This window comes from Prunus mume, linkage group LG5, assembly GCF_029339155.1.
Source record: "Prunus mume cultivar Tortuosa linkage group LG5, ASM2933915v1, whole genome shotgun sequence".
Lineage (NCBI taxonomy): Eukaryota > Viridiplantae > Streptophyta > Magnoliopsida > Rosales > Rosaceae > Prunus > Prunus mume.
Window position 1 is genome coordinate 29,035,025 of NC_142702.1, and position 20,313 is coordinate 29,055,337.

At 38.5% G+C, this 20,313-nt stretch overlaps 4 protein-coding genes and 1 pseudogene across 7 annotated transcripts; 3 read left to right on the forward strand and 2 right to left on the reverse strand.

Moving 5' to 3' along the window:
• Window positions 1-13: 13 nt before the first annotated feature.
• QC (glutaminyl cyclase) lies at window positions 14-3,475 on the reverse strand. 2 transcript variants are annotated; one of them, XM_008236614.3, is made up of 11 exons: window positions 3,003-3,472; window positions 2,859-2,915; window positions 2,714-2,749; window positions 2,444-2,508; window positions 2,208-2,271; window positions 1,780-1,897; window positions 1,463-1,560; window positions 1,154-1,224; window positions 960-987; window positions 689-743; window positions 14-371 (listed from the first exon to the last, which is right to left on the reverse strand). In XM_008236614.3, exons 1-11 carry the CDS (start codon window positions 3,261-3,263, stop codon window positions 259-261), a joined length of 966 nt encoding a protein of 321 aa, XP_008234836.2. In that variant the 5' UTR covers window positions 3,264-3,472; the 3' UTR covers window positions 14-258. The 2 variants fall into 2 exon arrangements, with proteins under 2 accessions (XP_008234836.2, XP_016650214.2); XM_016794728.2 differs by lacking the exon at window positions 689-743 and having other exon boundaries at window positions 3,003-3,475.
• Window positions 3,476-4,004: 529 nt separating this feature from the next.
• LOC103333719 (heat shock protein 83) lies at window positions 4,005-7,147 on the forward strand. The gene is made up of 4 exons (XM_008236613.3): window positions 4,005-4,247; window positions 4,499-4,640; window positions 4,940-5,220; window positions 5,349-7,147. Exons 1-4 carry the CDS (start codon window positions 4,110-4,112, stop codon window positions 6,897-6,899), a joined length of 2,112 nt encoding a protein of 703 aa, XP_008234835.1. The 5' UTR covers window positions 4,005-4,109; the 3' UTR covers window positions 6,900-7,147.
• Window positions 7,148-8,589: 1,442 nt separating this feature from the next.
• Window positions 8,590-12,076, forward strand: LOC103333718 (uncharacterized; annotated as a pseudogene). The gene is made up of 9 exons (XR_016126959.1): window positions 8,590-8,832; window positions 9,195-9,293; window positions 9,418-9,461; window positions 9,588-9,780; window positions 9,938-10,043; window positions 10,189-10,400; window positions 10,543-10,621; window positions 10,771-11,771; window positions 11,911-12,076. The product of XR_016126959.1 is annotated as an uncharacterized LOC103333718 (transcript).
• A 283-nt stretch (window positions 12,077-12,359) lies between these two features.
• On the reverse strand, window positions 12,360-15,505 carry LOC103333717 (Homeodomain-like superfamily protein). Of its 2 annotated transcripts, none has more exons than XR_016126958.1 (8): window positions 15,170-15,505; window positions 14,756-14,813; window positions 14,445-14,568; window positions 14,186-14,362; window positions 13,956-14,065; window positions 13,310-13,419; window positions 13,003-13,062; window positions 12,360-12,875 (listed from the first exon to the last, which is right to left on the reverse strand). XR_016126958.1 is itself a non-coding variant. In XM_008236611.3 (8 exons), the coding sequence occupies exons 1-8, from the start codon at window positions 15,397-15,399 to the stop codon at window positions 12,777-12,779; spliced, it is 963 nt and encodes a 320-aa protein (XP_008234833.2). In that variant the 5' UTR covers window positions 15,400-15,502; the 3' UTR covers window positions 12,360-12,776. The 2 variants fall into 2 exon arrangements, 1 of the variants encoding a protein (XP_008234833.2); XM_008236611.3 differs by having other exon boundaries at window positions 13,961-14,065; window positions 15,170-15,502.
• A 3,218-nt stretch (window positions 15,506-18,723) lies between these two features.
• LOC103333716 (heavy metal-associated isoprenylated plant protein 39-like) lies at window positions 18,724-19,929 on the forward strand. Its single transcript, XM_008236610.3, has 3 exons — window positions 18,724-18,861; window positions 19,170-19,245; window positions 19,351-19,929. The coding sequence occupies exons 1-3, from the start codon at window positions 18,856-18,858 to the stop codon at window positions 19,650-19,652; spliced, it is 384 nt and encodes a 127-aa protein (XP_008234832.2). The 5' UTR covers window positions 18,724-18,855; the 3' UTR covers window positions 19,653-19,929.
• Window positions 19,930-20,313: the final 384 nt, after the last annotated feature.

A 20,313-nucleotide genomic window follows, 5' to 3' on the forward strand; every position in this document is an offset into this window, starting at 1 on the left:
AGTGAGAGAGAGCTGAACTATACGTCACTGGGAATTAAAATTCCAGTAACTCTGAAATTGTTCATTCACTCGCCAATTAAACGCTTCTTTCCAGAATCTTACAACTTACAAGGCAGTTCTCCAACTGATTTCCGGTCCCTTGTGTGGGCTGAAATTGCAAAATATTGTATATCACAATGCAAAATCAAAAATCCCATTGGCCGTATGCCCTGCCCTACCCTGCCCAGCCTTACAATGGAGCTGGCTCTCTTTATGGCTTCAAAAATGGAATGGCCTCCGCAGGCAGAGCTCCTCAATGGCTCCATCTCTGAAATGTTTCTTTATTGGATGTAGCTTGATCTCATAAAGCTTCGGCCAAAGTTTTCCAGTCACTGCCAAAACATATAGGTTAGTACATAGAGAAAAATAGATTACCACAACCCCAAGAAGCACGACACACATCATCAGATGAAGCGCCTAGACAGAAACACAATTCCTAGACGCTCCCAATAATTACAATTCGATGCACATTGAGTTCAATCCATAACCCAGTTCGTGAATTATTTCAATCAATTCTATACCAAAAGAGGATGAACATTCTTCCCAACGTTGGTAATCATTTCAGGGTTTCCATCAATTCTTCATCAGCACTGGGTCGAGCACAATCAAAATGACATGAATTCATAGAAAGCCAACTGTTGGAGCTTACCAAAGATACGTTTTTTGTCACTATCCCATGCAATGCCGTTAAGAACATCAATACCCTGTTTAATATATTAAAATTGATAATAAGTAAATTATTAGTTTGACATGTATAATTTCAAAAAGAATGAAACTGTGCATATGCAAAGTGTCTTCAAGAATTTTCATACTGCCTAGCGTTTCAAGGAACTCATACAGATCATACATTGTATAGCAACTGGCACTAGAAAAAGCAGTGAAAACATAAATAAGATATCGTCTTTGGTTCAAGGGCTTACATGATTCCCAGATGCTAGTAAGCCTTCCCTGTAAGGCATAAATAATATAAAAGCCATTAAATGAAACACCCACGAAATGAACCCAAAAAAAGGGCCTCCCAAGAAAGACAACAGAACATGATACTCCTCGTATTTAGACTAAATAGACTGAAAAGTTAATAATTAGATAAAGGAAAAGGAATGAACAGGAAAACCTTAAATTTGGAAGGAGAATCCATCCAAGCACCCTGCCATCTTCATGCGAGATTCTAGCAATGCAGTCAGTCTACACAAAGCAACATAAGGCATTTCAAGACACGTATATTTTTCCATCTGCACATCATAACTGATATTTTCTGTTGTCCACATGTAGCCCATATACTTCCATAAGGAAGTCATGTCATATGTCAATGCTCCTATTAACATCCCCAGAAAAACAGAATATATATATATATATATATATATATATATTAAAGTAAATTACAAACGAAACAACAAAAATCATTTGACGATGAAAAGCTGACCTGATAAACGTTTGCCCAAACTTCGCCTTTTACAAACTCCAACTCATTGAGGTTGTGCACTTCATGATCTTTGTATTTGACAATACGTTTGTCGGTCACTGCACGAAATATGACATGACTATTATAATAAATTAAAAAACAGAATTATCAAGCAAATTGAACTATCACTACTTTGGAGGAGATAAACAGGTCATCAGATATAGGTAAAGCACAAAACAAAAATACAACAGTTATACAGAAAAAAAAAAAAAAAAAAAACAAGCAAATGAACACAGAGTAAAAGAAAAAAATGGATTGATGTTATATACAAAAGAAACCTTTCAATGTTTGAGGGTCAATCTTGTACAACACTGACGAGCCATCACTTCCAAATAACACTTTCCCATCAGTAGCCAGTCCCCAACCATCATGCATCTTATGAGTGAACTTCTCAAACTGTATTGTGCAAAAAATAAAGCAAGTTATTAAGGATCAGGAACCACATTTCACAGGAGTTTCAATTCTCAATTTAAGTTCAAACTTAATAGAATTGATTTAAGTTGGTCAATTTTAACATCAGAAAAATTGAATATGCAAGCACTGAACCTAAAACTCAAAGACTGCAGAAGCAGAGTCATATGAAGACACTATTTAAACTGTCTTCAGTTTTTTATTTCATTTCCTTGTAAATCAGCTTGATAAAAAGAATAATAAATATGATATGACGATAAACATATTTTGAAAGGAATAAAGGAAAAGCACAAACTTTGCTTAAATTTTTTCGGTCATATATGAAACCATATTTCATCAACCAAGTTACTTGGAATAGCCTACAAAAGAACATATAAATGGCTAGATTAGCAATTTGGGACGCTTTAGATGTCATCATATCATAAATATAGAATGAAAAATCAAAGAAAATTGCTACTCAATGTCAGCTTGCGTTTATTTATTAACTGAATCAATGACAATACACAATTCAACATGATTTTCTTTTCAGACCTTTCACCAAGGAGAGTTAATCCCTCTCCAAAATAAGAAGCATCCATCTTCTGAAGAACTTCAACCTGCAGGTACCAAAAACAATATTGGATTTAGACATAAACAATCTAAACTTTGGCAATGTCCCAACCAAGCACCCAATATAATTGAACATTTGTCACTATGGCCTATGTACAATTGTACAAGTAACAATTCAACTTGCTAACCAATTAACTATGAATCAAGAGGATCAGTTAACATGACTGAACAAGGAAATTAAAAAACCTTTACCTTCCCTGTTTGAAGAGCTACCTTGCGCACTGATGACTGACACAATGGAAAGAAGAGATGAATCTCAGAAACAAAATTCAAGCCAGGTTTCAATGCAAGAAATCATGTAGATCTTTGGTATCTTTTTTTACTGAGGCAAACTCACCTTCCCATAAAGACCAGTTGACTCGAATAAGCTATCATTTCCAGCATAAAGAAGCCCCTGAAAACAAACAACCCACAATTCGTAAATGTAAATTTCAAAGTAATTTTACAAGTACACCTGTGAAAATTTAACCACGAGGATTACCTGGGTGAAGGCGTTGGGATCGTGAGGGAACTCATTGACTACCTCGATTGAGAAAATGCTGGCGGAAACGGCAGAGAAACTGACGTTACTCCAAATGTTCGAAGAAATGCCCAGAAGAATAAAAACGCCAACAATGAGAACGACGGAGAGGATCAGAGAGGTATTTCTGTAGTTTGAGGACTTGGGCCGAGCAGCCATGGGAGTGTAAGGCCTGGGATCCGATCGCTTAATCAACTTCCTCCTAAGCGATCCAGTGGCCATGAAACCGAGGCCCGATCATGGATCAGTTAGGGTTTTTAGAGTGCAAGCTGTGCTGCCGAGTGATTTTGCGGGACGGAAACGGCACTCTTGGGCTAAAATGCGCCGGGGTTGGTGCCGTTGAGTTGACCGTTGGTCCACCAGTACCTATTATTTATCCTCCGTTTTGGAACCCCGCCACTTATTTTTTCTTTTTATTTTTTCTCCGACATATTTCATGTTAAAGTCTCAACGGCGGAAAGGATCCTTTCACTTTCCTAAGAAAAAAAAAAAAAAAAAACAGATAATTTCACTTCCTCAGAAAAAAAAATAATTTCATGCTTATTATTTATGTTGATTAAAATGTCCAGTATTTATTTACTTTATGGGCCATTTGTCCAATGTTCTTTCCTCTATTGGGCCGTAGCTGTTTTGGTCCACACAGAACAGAAGGCTGATGTGCTAGTTTTGGGCCGTTTAGCTATTGCAATCGGCGACGTCATAGGAAAACGCTTGAGGTGGGAAGAACGTTCGAGAGCAATCGACTTAACATAGTGAAGAGGGAACCTTCTCGATACACTCTCTTCTGGAATTAAACTGACTCGATAAGACCACGTTAGCCAAACTCTTCCGCTCTATACGACGTCGTTCCAAGTAGGCCAACATACGCGGGAGATTTAGAATTCCAGAGAAGGATAGAAGAATCCAGAAGCACAGTAACCGCTTCCTCTTCTTTATAAAAGCCTCTTCATTTGCTCAGCCTAATTCACTAGTAATCGGAATCGAAATCGCTCAATCTCTACGTTTAGACTCTTCTGCTTCGCTTTCTCTCTCAAACAAGCTTTAATTTTCTCTCGCTTTATCATTGCAATGGCGGACGTTCAGATGGCTGATGCAGAGACCTTCGCTTTCCAGGCTGAGATCAACCAGCTTCTGAGTTTGATCATCAACACCTTCTACAGCAACAAGGAGATTTTCCTTCGAGAACTCATCAGCAATTCCTCTGATGTGAGCCTCTCTCTCTGTGTTGATGTTTTCATTTTGCTTCTCCAACTATTTTCATGTTATTATAATAAACAATTCTTAGTAATTTGGATCGATTTTCTTCCAAAATGTTCCATTAAATCGCTATATTTTGTTTTTTAAAACCTAGTTTCTGAACTAAATCTTGTTCTAGCGATAATGTAGGATTATCGGTTCGTTTGTTAGGATCTGGATTTGTAGAATTTTTGACACTGATGGCTTTTGGTTGTGCGTAGGCTTTGGATAAAATTCGATTTGAGAGCCTGACGGACAAAAGCAAGCTCGATGCTCAACCAGAGCTTTTCATTCGGATTGTACCTGACAAGGTCAACAAGACGCTCTCCATCATTGACAGTGGTATTGGCATGACCAAAGCAGGTAAATATCTGTTGTTCTGTTATTTTAGTTCTCTTATTGATACATTGCCAGAATGTGGAAGGATTAACTAGTTAGTGAAAAATTGTGCATTCCATACTAAGCTAGTTCCTGCTTCTATTCCTTTTTTGGTTTTCTGACTATGTTGAAAAATATGTTTGTTGTATTTCTAATTACTTAGATTTATCAAGAACCAAAAATATTGTTTACTATCTCTATAAAGGAAACTATCCAATTTATGGATTGTTTAAAAGTCCTGTGATTATGTCAATAGATGATCTAATTGCAATCGATATTCGTAGATTTGGTGAACAACTTGGGTACAATTGCAAGGTCTGGCACCAAGGAATTTATGGAGGCATTGCAAGCTGGAGCCGATGTGAGCATGATTGGACAGTTCGGTGTTGGGTTCTACTCCGCCTATCTTGTTGCTGAGAAGGTCATTGTGACTACAAAGCACAATGATGACGAGCAATACATCTGGGAATCACAGGCTGGTGGTTCCTTCACTGTCACTAGGGATGTCAATGGTGAACAGCTTGGCAGGGGTACCAAGATCACCCTCTTCCTCAAGGAGGACCAGGTAAAAAACTAAACCAACTAATTAGTCCCATATATGTGCATTGCTAGATAATTCAATGTGCTATTGTTTCATTTTAAAAGGATGAAAGTAAGAATTGAGTATTGATTCATTGTTATGTTTGTGAACAGTTGGAATACTTGGAAGAGAGGAGGATCAAGGACCTCGTGAAGAAGCACTCTGAGTTCATCAGCTACCCCATATACCTCTGGACTGAGAAGACTACTGAGAAAGAGATCAGTGATGATGAAGACGACGAACCCAAGAAGGAAGAGGAAGGAGATGTTGAGGAGGTTGATGAGGATAAGGAGAAAAAATCCAAGAAGAAGAAGGTCAAGGAGGTTTCTCACGAGTGGCAGCTCATCAACAAGCAGAAACCCATTTGGCTGCGTAAGCCTGAGGAAATTACCAAGGATGAATACGCTTCCTTCTACAAGAGCTTGACCAATGACTGGGAGGAGCACCTTGCTGTCAAGCACTTCTCCGTTGAAGGACAGCTTGAGTTCAAGGCCATTCTCTTTGTCCCAAAGAGGGCTCCATTTGACCTCTTTGACACCAGGAAGAAGATGAACAACATTAAGCTTTATGTGAGGAGAGTGTTCATCATGGACAACTGTGAGGAGCTCATCCCAGAGTATCTAGGTTTCGTCAAGGGTGTTGTAGACTCTGATGATCTGCCTCTCAACATCTCTCGTGAGATGCTACAACAGAACAAGATCTTGAAGGTGATCAGGAAGAATCTTGTGAAGAAGTGTATCGAGATGTTCAATGAGATTGCTGAGAACAAGGAGGACTACCAGAAGTTCTATGAGGCTTTCTCCAAGAACTTGAAATTGGGTATCCATGAAGACAGCCAGAACAGAGCCAAGCTTGCCGACCTTCTCCGATTCCACTCAACCAAGAGCGGCGAGGAGTTGACAAGCCTGAAGGACTATGTGACAAGAATGAAGGAGGGTCAGAAGGACATCTACTACATTACTGGTGAGAGCAAGAAGGCAGTGGAGAACTCTCCGTTCCTGGAACGCCTCAAGAAGAAGGGCTATGAAGTCCTTTTTATGGTGGACGCGATTGACGAGTATGCTGTTGGGCAATTGAAGGAATATGATGGCAAGAAGCTGGTCTCTGCAACCAAGGAAGGCCTCAAGCTTGACGATGAGACTGAGGAAGAGAAGAAGAAGAAGGAGGAGAAAAAGAAGTCTTTTGAGAGCCTCTGCAAGACCATCAAGGACATTTTGGGCGACAGGGTTGAGAAGGTGGTGGTCTCTGACAGAATTGTGGACTCTCCTTGCTGCTTGGTGACCGGAGAATATGGCTGGACCGCGAACATGGAGAGGATTATGAAGGCTCAGGCTCTGAGGGACAACAGCATGAGCTCGTACATGTCCAGCAAGAAGACAATGGAGATCAACCCCGACAACGGAATCATGGAGGAGCTGAGGAAGAGGGCAGAGGCTGACAAGAACGACAAGTCTGTGAAGGACCTTGTGCTGCTGCTGTTCGAGACGGCCCTGTTGACCTCTGGTTTCAGCCTGGATGATCCAAACACTTTTGCAGCGAGAATTCACAGGATGCTGAAGCTGGGGCTTAGCCTTGATGACGAGGAGACTGCTGAGGAAGATGCTGACATGCCTGCTTTGGAGGAAGATGGTGCTGAGGAGAGCAAGATGGAGGAGGTCGACTAAATCATCTACATTTTGAGTAGTAAATTGGATTTGAGCTTGTGGATATTTTGGGTATTTGAACGTAGTAAAGCGTCTGGTTTATGGGAGGAAGGTGCTCCTGTGGTGTCTTTTTCTTTCTTTTTGTTAAGTCTCAATAGTTTAGTTTTTTTTTTTTTTGGCCTTTTTCGAGTCGGAGAGTGTGGAGTCGTGTAGTTATGCTTAAATTCTGAACTCTGGTGCAAAGTCAATATAATTTGGGAATTCTCCAACCCTGTGTGCTTCCTAAAGTTCAATTCAATATTTTCTCTTTACATTTTGCTAACAAATTCTTTTGAAGTGCATCTTCTTTGAGTAATTTGTGTACTTAAAGTAAGAAAAGTTATGGCGGCAGGCATCATGGCCAGCCTAGCTTTGTCTCCTTGCTGTGGAAATTATGCAGCAGCGGTAGCAGCACCGAATCAAATGACTAGAGCATTTCCATGCCTAGTAGTTTTACGACATGTCGTACTTCAGTGTGGACATACATAGTGCAATTTTGGGTCAAGGAAGGAGGTCTCCTGGTTTTCTTTTTGTTGGGCCATGAGCTGCGCTGATCTTGTAGGCTGGTTTTAGGCATAAACTGGATAGGCGAGGCCCTGGAGTGCTTTGCTTCGGGCTCACGTTTCCTGAATGCGCGGACTGCTGCACATAACTTATAATAAATTTGCCTGTCCATTGCAGCAGAATTTACATAACCTTTTGCAGCAGAATTTGCCTGTCCTTGCCAGAGAGGCCTTTTCAGTGTTGCTTTTTTATTTTTTTAAGGATTTGTGCAAAATACCAACCGAGTTTCCGAAAATGGCAATGCCGTGATAGTTGATACCAACCTAATTAAGGAAACAAGAAAAAGAAAGAAAACCCTCCGATGCTAACTTGGAGCTGAGAAATATCAACCACAAAAAACTATCCAAAAGCCATAATGTATTTCTAGTTTGCGAGGTGGTTTGTCATAACAATTAGTTTCCTTTAAGGTATGTGGCGTCAAGGACCCCTTTTTTTTTTTTTTTCAAACGATAGCGAAAAATTACATCACATTCTGTCAATAAGAAAATAAAATAAAATTAGAAAATTAGAAAATAAAATTCACATCAATTATTGTCTTTCACATTCTAATAATTTTGCCTGAAGCACTAATTTCAAATACATAGAGAGTATGCAGCCTTCTATGCAAAATGCAATATCTAATAAAGAAAAAAAATAATTTGCTGACCGAAAAAATAAGTTGTCTGTAATATACTGGGTTGTATTCCGCTGGACGTGGGCACATTTTTTTAAACTTTTTATTTTTAAGTTAGGAGATGGGCAAATTGGATTTGCAACAAGGACATGTTTGGTTGTTGCAATGCCTTCACGAGGACCTTACCAATGGAGGGTTGCCATGTCATGAGAAGTCAAACTTCCAACTGCGGAACGCACAAGATCGGCGTTTTCTTCCGACGTGGCAGATACTGGTCGATATTGTACGTATGTGTATCCACAGCGGATTTTCTCCACAACATTATTTGTATGAATAATTCCTCTCTAGGCTATAGCTCTGCAGAGGCTACATAAACACGGTAATGGTTACCACCTCCCTCACTCTTAAGCATTTCACACCTCCATTTAATTTTCTCACACTTTCTTTTCCTCCAAACAAGCATTCATGTAAACCCTACCTATTTTCCCGTCGAGATCCAAAAAAATCTTGAACAGGTAGAATCTTGCTGCTTTTCTTGCTTCCTGTCTGCACAAAGAAACTAAATTTTTTCGTAGAGTAAAGGTCTTGATCTTCAAGGTTTCTGAAAAGCAGAGAACATCTGTAGTTGATTTTGAAGTGACTTGTTACAATGTCGGATTTTCCTGGGAAAATGAGCCCGGAAAGTGAGGAACAGAGTTTACTAGCACGCTCTGAATCGAATACACAAGAAGTCGCCAAGTAATCTTATCTCTCTTTTTATGCATTTGTTGTATTATTCTAATCTTTTAAGCTGATCTAAGTAATATATTATATAATATTCAATATAATACTCTTTATATTATGCCGTAGGCGAAAATAAAACTACATTTTCCTATTACTTCTCTCGTTTGGTTGCCAAGGAAATGGAGGAAAGGGGAATAGAAAATTAGCTGAAAGTTGGTTGCCAAGAGTATTTTTGTGATTTTTTCTTCTTTTTTTTCACTTAAAAAAATCACCAAAACAGCTGATCTTTGTTACATGTCGTTTAATAATACCAACTGCTAATTATTGCTGCCTAATTAGCTGAAAGTTGGTTTTTGGTTTTTTTTTTATTAATTCAGACATTCAAGGATTGCATATACAAGGGATTTTATGTTCTCTTTAGAACATTTGGATGCAGGCAAGCGATTACCGGGTGGGATCAAACCGTCAATTTTAAGGTAAAACACTTGATGCCCGGTAGTTTACAGATTGAGGGCGTATCCTAGGAGTTTTGGAAAGTTTCTGCTTTTAACTATAGCTCTGTGGTCTTACGTTTTCAATTTGATGATTGTTCTGAAACAGTGAACTTGAGTCCCATGTTTCTTCACAATCTTCTCGTGCATCAGGTGTGTGCATTTATGTTCTTCCTAACACTGTCCTTAACCTTTCCGATTTCGTGCTCTATTTTCTCTATCTTTTGAGAATACTATTACATTTTGATTGTCTATATTTTCATGGATATAACTAAACAGATTGTGAAAGATGGCATGGCACCTTACCTAGATGTTTATTGCAAAACTCATTATCTGTTGGACTTCTGGGAAATGATGCGGTACTGGGGCGTATGGACTGATTTCTGGGGCTTCTGCTCCGAAGTTTCAAGACAACAGTCCTCCCCTACTCCATAGGAGCAAAGAACCATTTAGGCCTCGATTCCTCTCTAAGGTCTGGTTGATACTTTCTAATTCCACTTCACAGTACACATATGATGTCTGTAATTAAGTAATGCTCATTAGCCTTTTTGGTTCTACAATTATGGGCGTGGATTTAGAAGGTGTAGCCAAGGAAATACGCTTAAAAGTTCCAATTTATATTCTTTCAGGCAGAGTGTCATTCAGGGAAGAGCCCCTGGGATTTGTGTAAAGATGAGACATTTGGTTCTTCCGAGTGTCTGAGTGAGAAGGAAGAAGAGGAGAAAGCGAGAAGAGGTATACATGATCCCCTTCCTTGTGCTATTGCATTTAGAAATACAGAACTTTATGTAGTGCTTTCTTTCCTATTTGGTTTACTACTTAAGATTGATGGCTGAAGAAGTCTGCTCCTAATGCAAATGTGAATTACTGTCTCCATCAGATCTGTTTGAGGTGATTACAGAAGGACATGAAACAGCTATCCAAGAGAAGCAAAAGAAAAATCCAAATGAGCATGAGGAAAATTCCAAATTTGTCACGCTTCTGGAGGATTCTGCATATAGTCAGAGAAACAAATGTGAAGAACATGTAATATCCCCTGCTTCAGTTGAGAATATTGAAACAAAATTCTTAACCAATTCCCTCATACCAGAGGTAATGGGTCATCTTTAACCAAATTATTGGTCTAAATGTGCTCATCAATTTTCTTTTCTTTTGCCCTTTTTCAAAGGGATTGAAAGGCCTACTACCTAATGTCCAATTCTGTCTCACACCCTTTTTCTTGTCATGCCCACAGTGGTCTGATCCTACTGCAAACCACACCAAGAGCACTGAAATTTGCTGTTGTAAATTTGCTCATCACTTTCCTGTTACAGGTAGGGTAGCAAATACTGGTTGTTCTGTAGTAGCTTAATATTTTGTGCTTTCAACTGGAACCTTATTATCTCTGATTGAGTTGTAACTTGCTAAATCTAGCAGGTTAAAATATGAAGAGAAGAAGCTAACATTTTTCGCCTTTCTCCAGAGACAAAGCCTACCTATGGCATCTCTTCTTGCAGTGAAGGATCTGAATCTATGGCTCATGGAGTGTCAAAGGACCTTACCCGAGAACCATTGTATTGTACAGGCTCCAGAAAGAGATTACAATCAACTGATGCATCTTCTTTCATTGAACAACCTATTGTAGATAACTATGTCTTTCCTTCAACAACTAATGAATTTGGACTCATTGGGTTCGATTGTGAAGCCAGCATGTCCTCTAGCTCTGTTGATCAAAGTAAGAGCAAGGAAAATCAGTTAGTCTCTGATGATTTCATAGCGCATTCAGATCGGGTGTTGAAATTGACCTGGGGTTGAAACTCAGTTCTGACATCTGCTTTGATGGAAAAGACAGTCTTCCCATTGAACTTCTGTTGCCTGATGAGGACAGCTTAATTACAGTGGATGACTTCAGATTTACGCCTGACAATGAAGATAACACCATGCTTATGGTTGAAGGAATTCCAGTCAAAGCTGATAGGGTAAGCTCAATTTCACCAGTTGATACTTGTAGGAGGCTAACGGGCTTGAATATTTTCAAAAATGAAAGATCTACTCAACTGAGTTCAGAAGGTTCTGAACAAAATGCATGCAAAAGTCCTGCACAGTTTCGTCAAGCACAACCAAAACAGGGGAAGACATCTTTTCATCCACTAGATTCTCAACCAATTCAAGCTTATATGCGTTCTCAAATGAAACCCATAACCTCAAACTACAATTGTCACAATCCATCCCGCCATCCTTCGGCTACAAACCTAGTCCCCGCGAGTACTTTCCATCACTCTCATGCCAAACCACATCAGCAACTGCAGCAGCCGATGCTCATTCCAGGAATTCTTCCACACCAAATATTTGGGTCTCCAAGACGTGCAATGGCTCCTCTTCCCAGTGATCAATCTCGTTACATGCAGGAGTTGGGTCCTATTCAAGATTTTCAATTGAACTTCCAGTTGTCAAATCATGGATGTTTTGGAATGCCAAATCCAGGTAAAATGTGGGAAACTCCGTTAATTTGGTAATAAGTGAAAATTTTGATTTTAGCTTCAGTCTCTGATGATACTTTAGGAATGCGATCATCGAGTAATAGTAAATATTCCCATTGTTTGTGGTGTCTATTGCAATGCAGGGACAGGCTTTTACCCTTGTAGGTGAAACCGAGCGCAATGCAATGCAGGGGCAAGCTTTTACCTCTGGAAACAGTATGGCTAATGGAGCGTTTCTGGATGTCATCGTATGCGTGGACACAAATTAACAACTACTAGACATGGAATTTACCAGTCAGTAGATGTAGATGATTCAATTGTAGATATTTGTTCTTCGCTTTTAGGAGGAATGTTCTAGATCTTAAGTAGTTTGACCAATAGTTTCTACTGGTATATGAGACCATACAATGAAAGCAACTACAACAGAAAAAGGCAACAAAAGAAAAGCAGAAGCTTGAGAAGCTTATGGAACTCCGTACTGTGTTCTTTTTCTTTACGTTCTCCTCTGGCTGGTTTTGTTTGTTGATTCTTATGTCGTCGTACTGGCTTATGGAAAAACATGTGGCATCGCAACAGCATAGGAAAACCCAGATTATCGCATGCAGAAAATAGGCACGCGAATACCGCACCAAAATCTCATAACCCACTTGACCCAAAAAAAATTCACATAACCCACAACTAGCGATTTAAAAACTTGAATACACAGGAACCCAGCGCTGTACAGAATAGCATTAACATAACTTTGAACACCTGTACTCCCGCAAAATGCATTACTTTTGTCTTGATATGTACACCACACGGAGATGCCAAATGTATGGAAATGCTGCGTGACTTACAACCTAGTGAGTTAATACCCAGATGCAACCGGACGCTTTATGCTAATGGGCCCTTTTTTCCCTGGAAATTCGTCTGCTGGATGTCAACACCAGTTGTGCACCGATTAGATTCGAAATGTAAGCACTGCCAACGAGGGGGTGAGAAAAAAGCTTCTGACATCATGAACTACTACTTAAGCAACTTTCTTGTGTTGATCGTCACAAAGGCTTTTAGCTGCATCACCATGACTCGCATTATCTGCGTCAATTTTGTAGGATGAAAGCAGCTTTCTCTGCATCCAATTAAAAAATTCAGCAACATACTCGGTATTAAGAGAACTAAACAAAGTAGCTTTTTATATATCTTTCTTCCTCTCGTGGTATAGAATAAAATCAAAGCTCAGTGAAATGGAAACTTACATGATCCTCGAAATCAGGACTGCTCAAATTGATGGACAGATTTCTCATCAACAGTAACACCTGGAGAAGAGCCAAAAAATAGAATAACATCACAACTACGCCATTTTCAAGTCTAAGTAGATTCACGCAACTATTCCAACTAGAAAATTTGTTGAGTTGTAAACATTTATTGAGGCAGTTATAATGCACAAAATTAAGCAGTGACTTCCTCACCGACCATTGGAGGGTTAGATAACAACAAATCATATACACTACAGTCAAAACCTAAACATATAATACATGAGATTAGAAAGGAGAAAAGAAATACCGTGTCAACATCTATAGGATCCATCTTCTTCAATTTCTGCAGATGACCTGTAACATCAGGGTCAAAGACACTGCCGATGAAGCTGTATACTTGAGAAAAGTCAGGGAGAACTGCATAAAACAAAGGAAACATATAGGTGTTACATTCACAGGAAACACCATTTCTAGCTATAAATTTGTAATATCTAAGGCCACAAACAATGGAGGACTAATGGAAGGAGTCCAGATTTTTTTAATGGGTCCAGCTCTGATATACCATGTGATGCAAAGACTTATCTAAAGAAAAAATAATTAAATAATTTGTAAGAGTACTCATGTGTGACACATAGCCTATCACTGATTCATATGGAAACCAAGATCAAGATGGCAGCGAAATAGGTGAACGTTTTCGCTGTTCATGATAGAAGAAATGCAAGACACATACATATAGCTGTGATTATATCATAAAGTTTGATATATTGAGCACCCAAATACATGTTGAAACATAAAACTCATGTCCATATACAAGAATGAAATTCCATGTTTTTGTCACAAATTTTATCCACTTCAAGGTGTAAAAAAGTTCAAATCCAATATTAAACTATTATAACCATTTAGGTGAAAGTACTTGTCCGGGAGGGAGAAACTGCAAATAGGAAGATTGTCACCTCACCTCTCAACGCATGGCTACGAATCACTAGATCAGTTGTTCCACCAACTGGTTGAGCTTTTGGAGTGCTTTCTGTGCTACTGCAACTGTTATTCGGTCCAGTTGGCCCTGAAATAACATACCCGCACAGAAAGCAAATGCAACTAAATCAAGTTTGCAAACGATAACATTAATGTACAATGAGATCAGGTCATTGTTACGGAGATTTAATTTATTTAGTAGTCACACCTTTGGACTCATGTGATAGGTTGGCTGTTTGCATGGAACCATCAGTCCAGGAAGGGACTACAGTGCCGGGAACGGGACTCATAAGCATTGACGCTGAATCTGGCCTTTGAATAAACCCAGATTCATGTAAAGCAGATGAAGATTGACATGACCCAGACACTTGTGGAAGCGCCAGAGCTGGCAAACAAGGCAGATATGAGTGTGGCTGTAAAACATTGTACTGTGAAAAATAGGATACGTGAAATTGAACCATCCTCACCATTTTTAGAAGCTTTTTGAGGATATGGGTGAGCAGCTTTCCTTTTTGGCCTAGGGGGAGGTAGATGTTCGCTTGTCCCATTCTTTTGAACCTTCAGAAAATACTTCTGTGCATGACTACGTATCTGCAAAAACAATCCTTCTCATGGGTAATGGTGTTCATTATTGTCTGATATATAAACTTGCAGATAAAAGATTAATTGGTGATCGTCACTAAAGCATATCTTTCTCTTTGCATTGGAAACTATATAACGAACTAACTAATTGCAGATATTAAGTGGACTAAACAAGAACTATCCTTTGAAAGCTAACCTGTATAACTGTCTTTGACCCAATGAATGCTTCAATCTTTTTCCAATCACGGTCAAAGCTGAATGCAACAGAGGGAACATAAACAAAATTAGGGAATAGCACAAAAATGTATGAAAAATAGCCTAAACTAAGATAACAACAGCATCATAACAAACAATAACACAAATTGGGGATGAGAAAATGAATTACCACTAAAATCCTACTCTTTTTCCAAATTTCTGAAACTTTTCTTTTTCTTTCTTTCCTAAAGTTTCTCACCAACCAAACAAACCCTTAAATATTTCAAAACACAAACAGAAACTATATCGCCTCTTTTCCCACATTTCAAACCCCAATTCGAAACGAAAACAGTAGCGCCATATATTTATACACACTAACATACAAAAGTGAAGAATTAAGAGAAATGAAATTTACAGCTGGAGGGCTTCGAGGAACTTGTCGTGCTCGGGTTCGCTCCAGCTCTCTCTGGACTTGGTGATAGTGTAGGGCTTCCGAATCTTCTTACTCAGATCCTCCAAAGAAGACGTCGTTGACGTCGTCGTCGCTGAGGTAGTGACTGAGGCGAATGGCCCGAGCCCGGGTAACGCCATTCCGCTCGGATCCAAGTACAAGCCCTCTGGCGGATTCGGGTTTTTGGATACCATAAATTCCGAAATACTCGGGTTCGGGCTTTTGCAATAGCGATAAGCTGCGACTCTTCCGTAGGCGGCGGAACTTTTATATAGGACCTGGGGATTGTTGGATGCGGCGGAGATTTTGGTGGGTGGGAAGAAGGCCAATAGCAACTCGTCACGTGTACGCTACAAAGGGAATAAGAGTACGTTGTTAAGCGTTGGATGGACGGAGAGTCGTTGGATTCGTGTTTTTTTCTTTTTTTGGTAATAATTTTGAATTTTCGGCTCTTGACTCTGCTTAATTCGGAGTTGGGCTTTGATTAGATAGTAAAGTCACTGTCATCCCAAGCTAAGCTTCTTTTTTTCTTTTTTTATCGAAGGGGAAAGCATGTTAATACAAAGGGTCAGCCTAGAACAACAAAGAAGGTTAAAATTGGTTGTCACATTTTATCTTGCGAGACTCTAATGCAAATGGATTAGAGTCAAGTCAAGCATTAAGAAAATGATAATGACTGTTCCAAGCAGGACAATATGATTAGAGTGAGCACACTAATACATGACCCCAATGTCTGAAGTTGAGTGATCCAATTAAGGAATATAACTAAGTGACCATCAAAAAAGAAGAGAAGAGGACTATGTTCGGCATGAAACTATCATAATTTGGTTGGGTTTGAATTCATGAGGAGAACTGATGAAATGAAAAAGCAAATGAGTAGAATAATACAATCGATTAACCAAAAAACACGACTGCACGAGATAAAATAATACAAATTTATAAATAAATGCCAATTTTCAAGTGACGAATTGAAGAGACTGGAATTTTGTTCTCATCCATCCACCATCCAATAGAGTTGTGTGATCTTGGTAATGGTGGAGTTTTGTGGACCAGTAACTAGTAGTCGTATACATCATCTCTCAATCTGGATTTTGACCGACCAACCAACGGTGGAGGTGGAGGGGGAGAGTCGGTTGTGACTCGTGAGAGTGAGAGGGGTGAGGTGAAGAGGACAAGAGAAGAGGTTTAAAGTGTGGGCCGTGGTTGTGGAGAGAGATTTGATTTGATTTGATTTGATTGTAGTTTTTTATCTAAGGGCCCGAGTGCATGGTATTGGGACGAAAAAATCTATGGTCCAAGTCTCTTCCAAGTGTAACTATGGTGAGTGACCACACTGATGATGGTTAAAGAACAAGGGAAGGAGCACCCTGAGCCTGAGAAGATTCTTTAGATTGGGCCCTACCAGATGCTACATTTTACATGATAATATGATATCTCTTCCTTTTTTGTCTTTATCAAATCAAGGGTTGCTTTATCATCTATTAATTCCACACAAATTTGTCTAGTAACAGATTCATGTGGGCCAAACTTTAAGAATTTTTTTTTTTAAAGAGCGAAGCCCACATCCTAAAAATAAAAATCAGCCCAACCTTTTTTATCTGTATTTATTTTCAATTACAATTTACAAATAACAACACTTTACCATCTAATATTGGACGAAAAAAATATTAGAAGAGGTTTTAAGTTTGAATCTCGATACATATTTGAGAGTTTCGCTTCCAAGTGTTAATTAATTCCGTCAAAATTTAACTAGAAGGAAAATAACATTATAATCAGATGGCAGTTTCATGCATGTTACTGGCTTTGGTAAATGCACTCACTGTGTGAAGAGAATCTATATTCTAAAAAGAAAAAAAAAAAAAAGAGGAAATACTAGTTTGCTTGCATAAGTGGAATCACAGCAAAGGATATGGGGTTTAGCAGACACTATACTCTGAACCCATGTGACATTACCATTAAATTAATCAATATTTTATATTATGATTTAAAACTATAATATATACATATGTGACAAGTGTAGGGTGTGCAGCCAAATTAGAAGGAAAATTGATGATAAAATAATACACCATTCACACATCCGTACCATAGTAGGAGGAGAACAGTGTGAGTGTAGTCTTCACAAGTTATTTTCTACAATTTCTCATTCGACACGGGATCTAATTATATAAACGCGTGGAAACCGTAGGGCTCTCCTAATAAAGAGAGGTGGGGGCTCTGCAGGGCTGGTTGGCTGGCGGGGGGGTGACTTGAGGAGGACGACGACGACCCGCAGCCACCAGAGTCGTGTATCTACCAAAATCTTCATATAACGGCAAAGACTTTGAATATTGGTTGCTTTCCTGGAAGACGCAGAAAACGAACTTTATGATTGATTGGGTAAAAGGCTTCTGGAAAATTCATTGAAATTTCAAAAAAGTAGGAAGGTAGAGAGGAGGGGTGACATTTTAAACCAAAAAACTGCAAAAACTAACCGACAATTTATCGTAATGAAACTGCAATTGCAGTAAACCGAACCACATTTGCGGTATTAAGAATCGAACCGCATTTGTAGTTGCGGTTGCGGTATTTGATTTTCAAAACTTGCGGTTACCGTAAACCACAAAGTATTCTACAAGGAAATAAAACATATAACAACTTGTAAGTAATTAGTTTATTTATGCTAATGTTATTTATGTTTCTTCTTATAATAAAATGTACTAAACTATGTTGTTTTATTTGTAGATAATATTGGTGCTTAAACAATACAACGGGGTTCTTCAAATGCACTCACCACCAACACTTGAGTTTGTAACTTTAGTTTGTAACGTTGGTGCATTGCATTTTCTTTTTAGTCTGTAACTTTAATTAACTTTGAATTAGATTTTTCTTTTTGGTTGTAACTTTAATTCATTTTGCTTTGCATTTTCCTTTTAGTTTGTAACTTTAAAGGATTTAGAATTGGAATACTTTAGAAGTTTAACTTTAATTGAAATGCTTGGAATTGTAACTTTAATTTTCTTAGGTTGTGAATCCTTGAGAAGTTGAGGAGATTGTGAATTTATATATGCTTGAGAAATTGAGATTCTGTATTTATTTATTTAGGTTATGAATTTATATTTTTGTGAATGCTTGAGAACTTGCGGTTTTAAATCGCTAATTCTCGGTAATGCGTTTTGCGGTTTCAAAATCACCAAACCGTAAATAGTCGGTATGTTTGTGGTTTGAGTAAAATTCGCGATTCTGAACCGCAACCACCCCTAGAGAGAAGCTACTTATACAGTGTCGTTTGGCAGTGGGAAATCATTGAAAACAACGTTTGCGTTCTCTTCCATTATTGCTAGAGAGGGAGAAAAAAAATTAGTTTTCCTCTTGCGGCCAAAATTGCCCATGATTTTCATTTTATTGACCGTAGACTTCTTGACTAGACTCGGGTTGACTCAGTTCCTTCCTCCCTTGTGCTGGTGTCATATATTTCCCCTTCCCCTCCCTTTCATCTCAATATAAATTAGAGCCCCAAGGTTCCCTTCACTTCACCAAGACACTCCACTCAAAACGTCTCTCTTCCTCTTAATTACTACAAATCTCTCTCTCTGTGTTTTCTGGGCTTCTGCTCAAATTTGAATCTCTCTCTTAACTAAACTCCTTGTTCAGATCCCTCAAACTCCATAGAAATGAAGGTTAGCATTTTTACTTTGCTCCAAGCTCTTTTCTTTTTTCAGACAACTTTACTAGGATGGGATCCTTTCTGTCATCAGTTGATTCACTACCTTTTTTATACATTAATAAAGATAGTATCTTTTGGTAAACCAAAATTTGTTTTCTTTCTTTGAAACTAAATTGTCACTGGGTTTTGAATTCTGATTACTTTTCTTTCAAGTTCTTAGTTCAAAGATTGATGGGTTTGATGTTAATTTGCTTATATCTCACTAATTTTTACTGATTATAATTTTTGGAATCTAATAGTATCTATCTTGTTTCACGACAGAAAGTAGTGTTGAAATTGGAATTGTACGACGAGAAGGCTAAGAAGAAAGCCATGAGGGCAGTCTCAGGGCTTGAAGGTAGGCAGGCATCTTCAATTGGTTTAATTTCTTCTTCAGCATATTACTCTGTTTTTCTATTATAGTGGTGAATTAATCTTGTTTGTGGATGGTATATTGTTTCAGGGCTTGATTCAATTTCCATGGATATGAAGGACAAGAAACTGACGGTGATAGGGGACGTAGATCCAGTAAATTTGGTGAGCAAACTGAGGAAGCTTTGCCACACAGAGATATTGTCAGTGGGACCAGCAAAAGAGGAGAAGAAGAAGGAGGAGCCCAAGAAAGAGGAGCCGAAGAAGGAGAAAGATCCAAAATACGAAATGGCTGAGTTAATAAAGGCCTACCACGCCTATTATCCTCCTATGCCTGCAGGCTATTACATAACAAACCCAGAAGAGGATCCCAATTCTTGTGTCATTTGCTGATTTTGACAATTTTTTAAAGAATTGGGAAGATGGTGTCCAAGAAGAAGAGAAGTCGTATATGTACAGTGGAGTGTTATTTATTTATTTTGTTGCCGTGGAGTTGGTTTGCAATCATCTAAGACGATACGAAAGTAAACTTTTTTTTTAGGTCTAACCGAAAAAACAATAAAATATCTTGGAGACCTCTTTGATGTACGACTCTGTTTTTGTTATTACATTTTGATGGTGGAATAATTAATGGATGAATTAGCTATGTGCTACTAGCTTCAGAATTAAATTTTATCATCGATTTTGAACTCTTGGAAATCTAGAGCTTAATATTTTTGTGATTTAGTGAAGAATTTGTTCAGAGTTTCCTTTCACTTCGCATGGCATGCAAGAGAGAGAATGCAAAAAGTATCAGCCTTTGATACACATAAATAAATTTTAGGTTGAAGAGAGGTTTTGCAATATGTCAAATAACACTAACAAGAATCACGTAATGGTGTGATCGTGAGAGTAAAATAGAGCGTATGTAACATAAATAAATTTTAGGTTGAGGAGAGGTTTTGCAGTATGTCAAATAATACTCGCAAGAATCACGTAATGGTGTGATCGTGAGAGTAGAGTAGAACGTATGTATTATATTTCAATTGTCTAATACGTATCCACCAAAATAATT

Bases quoted from the DNA above. Each gene is read 5' to 3' on its own strand.
- QC (XM_008236614.3), bottom strand. From the start codon at position 3,263: ATGGCCACTGGATCGCTTAGGAGGAAGTTGATTAAGCGATCGGATCCC. The intron at 2,509-2,713 runs GTAAAGGTTTTT...TGGTACCTGCAG, and splicing joins TAGCTCTTCAAACAGGGAAG to GTTGAAGTTCTTCAGAAGAT. The intron at 2,272-2,443 runs GTCTGAAAAGAA...GTTCTTTTGTAG, and splicing joins TTAACTCTCCTTGGTGAAAG to GCTATTCCAAGTAACTTGGT.
- LOC103333719 (XM_008236613.3), top strand. From the start codon at position 4,110: ATGGCGGACGTTCAGATGGCTGATGCAGAGACCTTCGCTTTCCAGGCT. The intron at 4,248-4,498 runs GTGAGCCTCTCT...GGTTGTGCGTAG, and splicing joins TCATCAGCAATTCCTCTGAT to GCTTTGGATAAAATTCGATT. The intron at 5,221-5,348 runs GTAAAAAACTAA...GTTTGTGAACAG, and splicing joins TCTTCCTCAAGGAGGACCAG to TTGGAATACTTGGAAGAGAG.
- LOC103333717 (XM_008236611.3), bottom strand. From the start codon at position 15,399: ATGGTATCCAAAAACCCGAATCCGCCAGAGGGCTTGTACTTGGATCCG. The intron at 14,814-15,169 runs GTAAATTTCATT...TGTTGCATTCAG, and splicing joins TTCCTCGAAGCCCTCCAGCT to CTTTGACCGTGATTGGAAAA. The intron at 14,066-14,185 runs GTGTGACTACTA...ATGTTATTTCAG, and splicing joins CCTATCACATGAGTCCAAAG to GGCCAACTGGACCGAATAAC.
- LOC103333716 (XM_008236610.3), top strand. The intron at 19,246-19,350 runs GTAGGCAGGCAT...ATATTGTTTCAG, and splicing joins GGCAGTCTCAGGGCTTGAAG to GGCTTGATTCAATTTCCATG.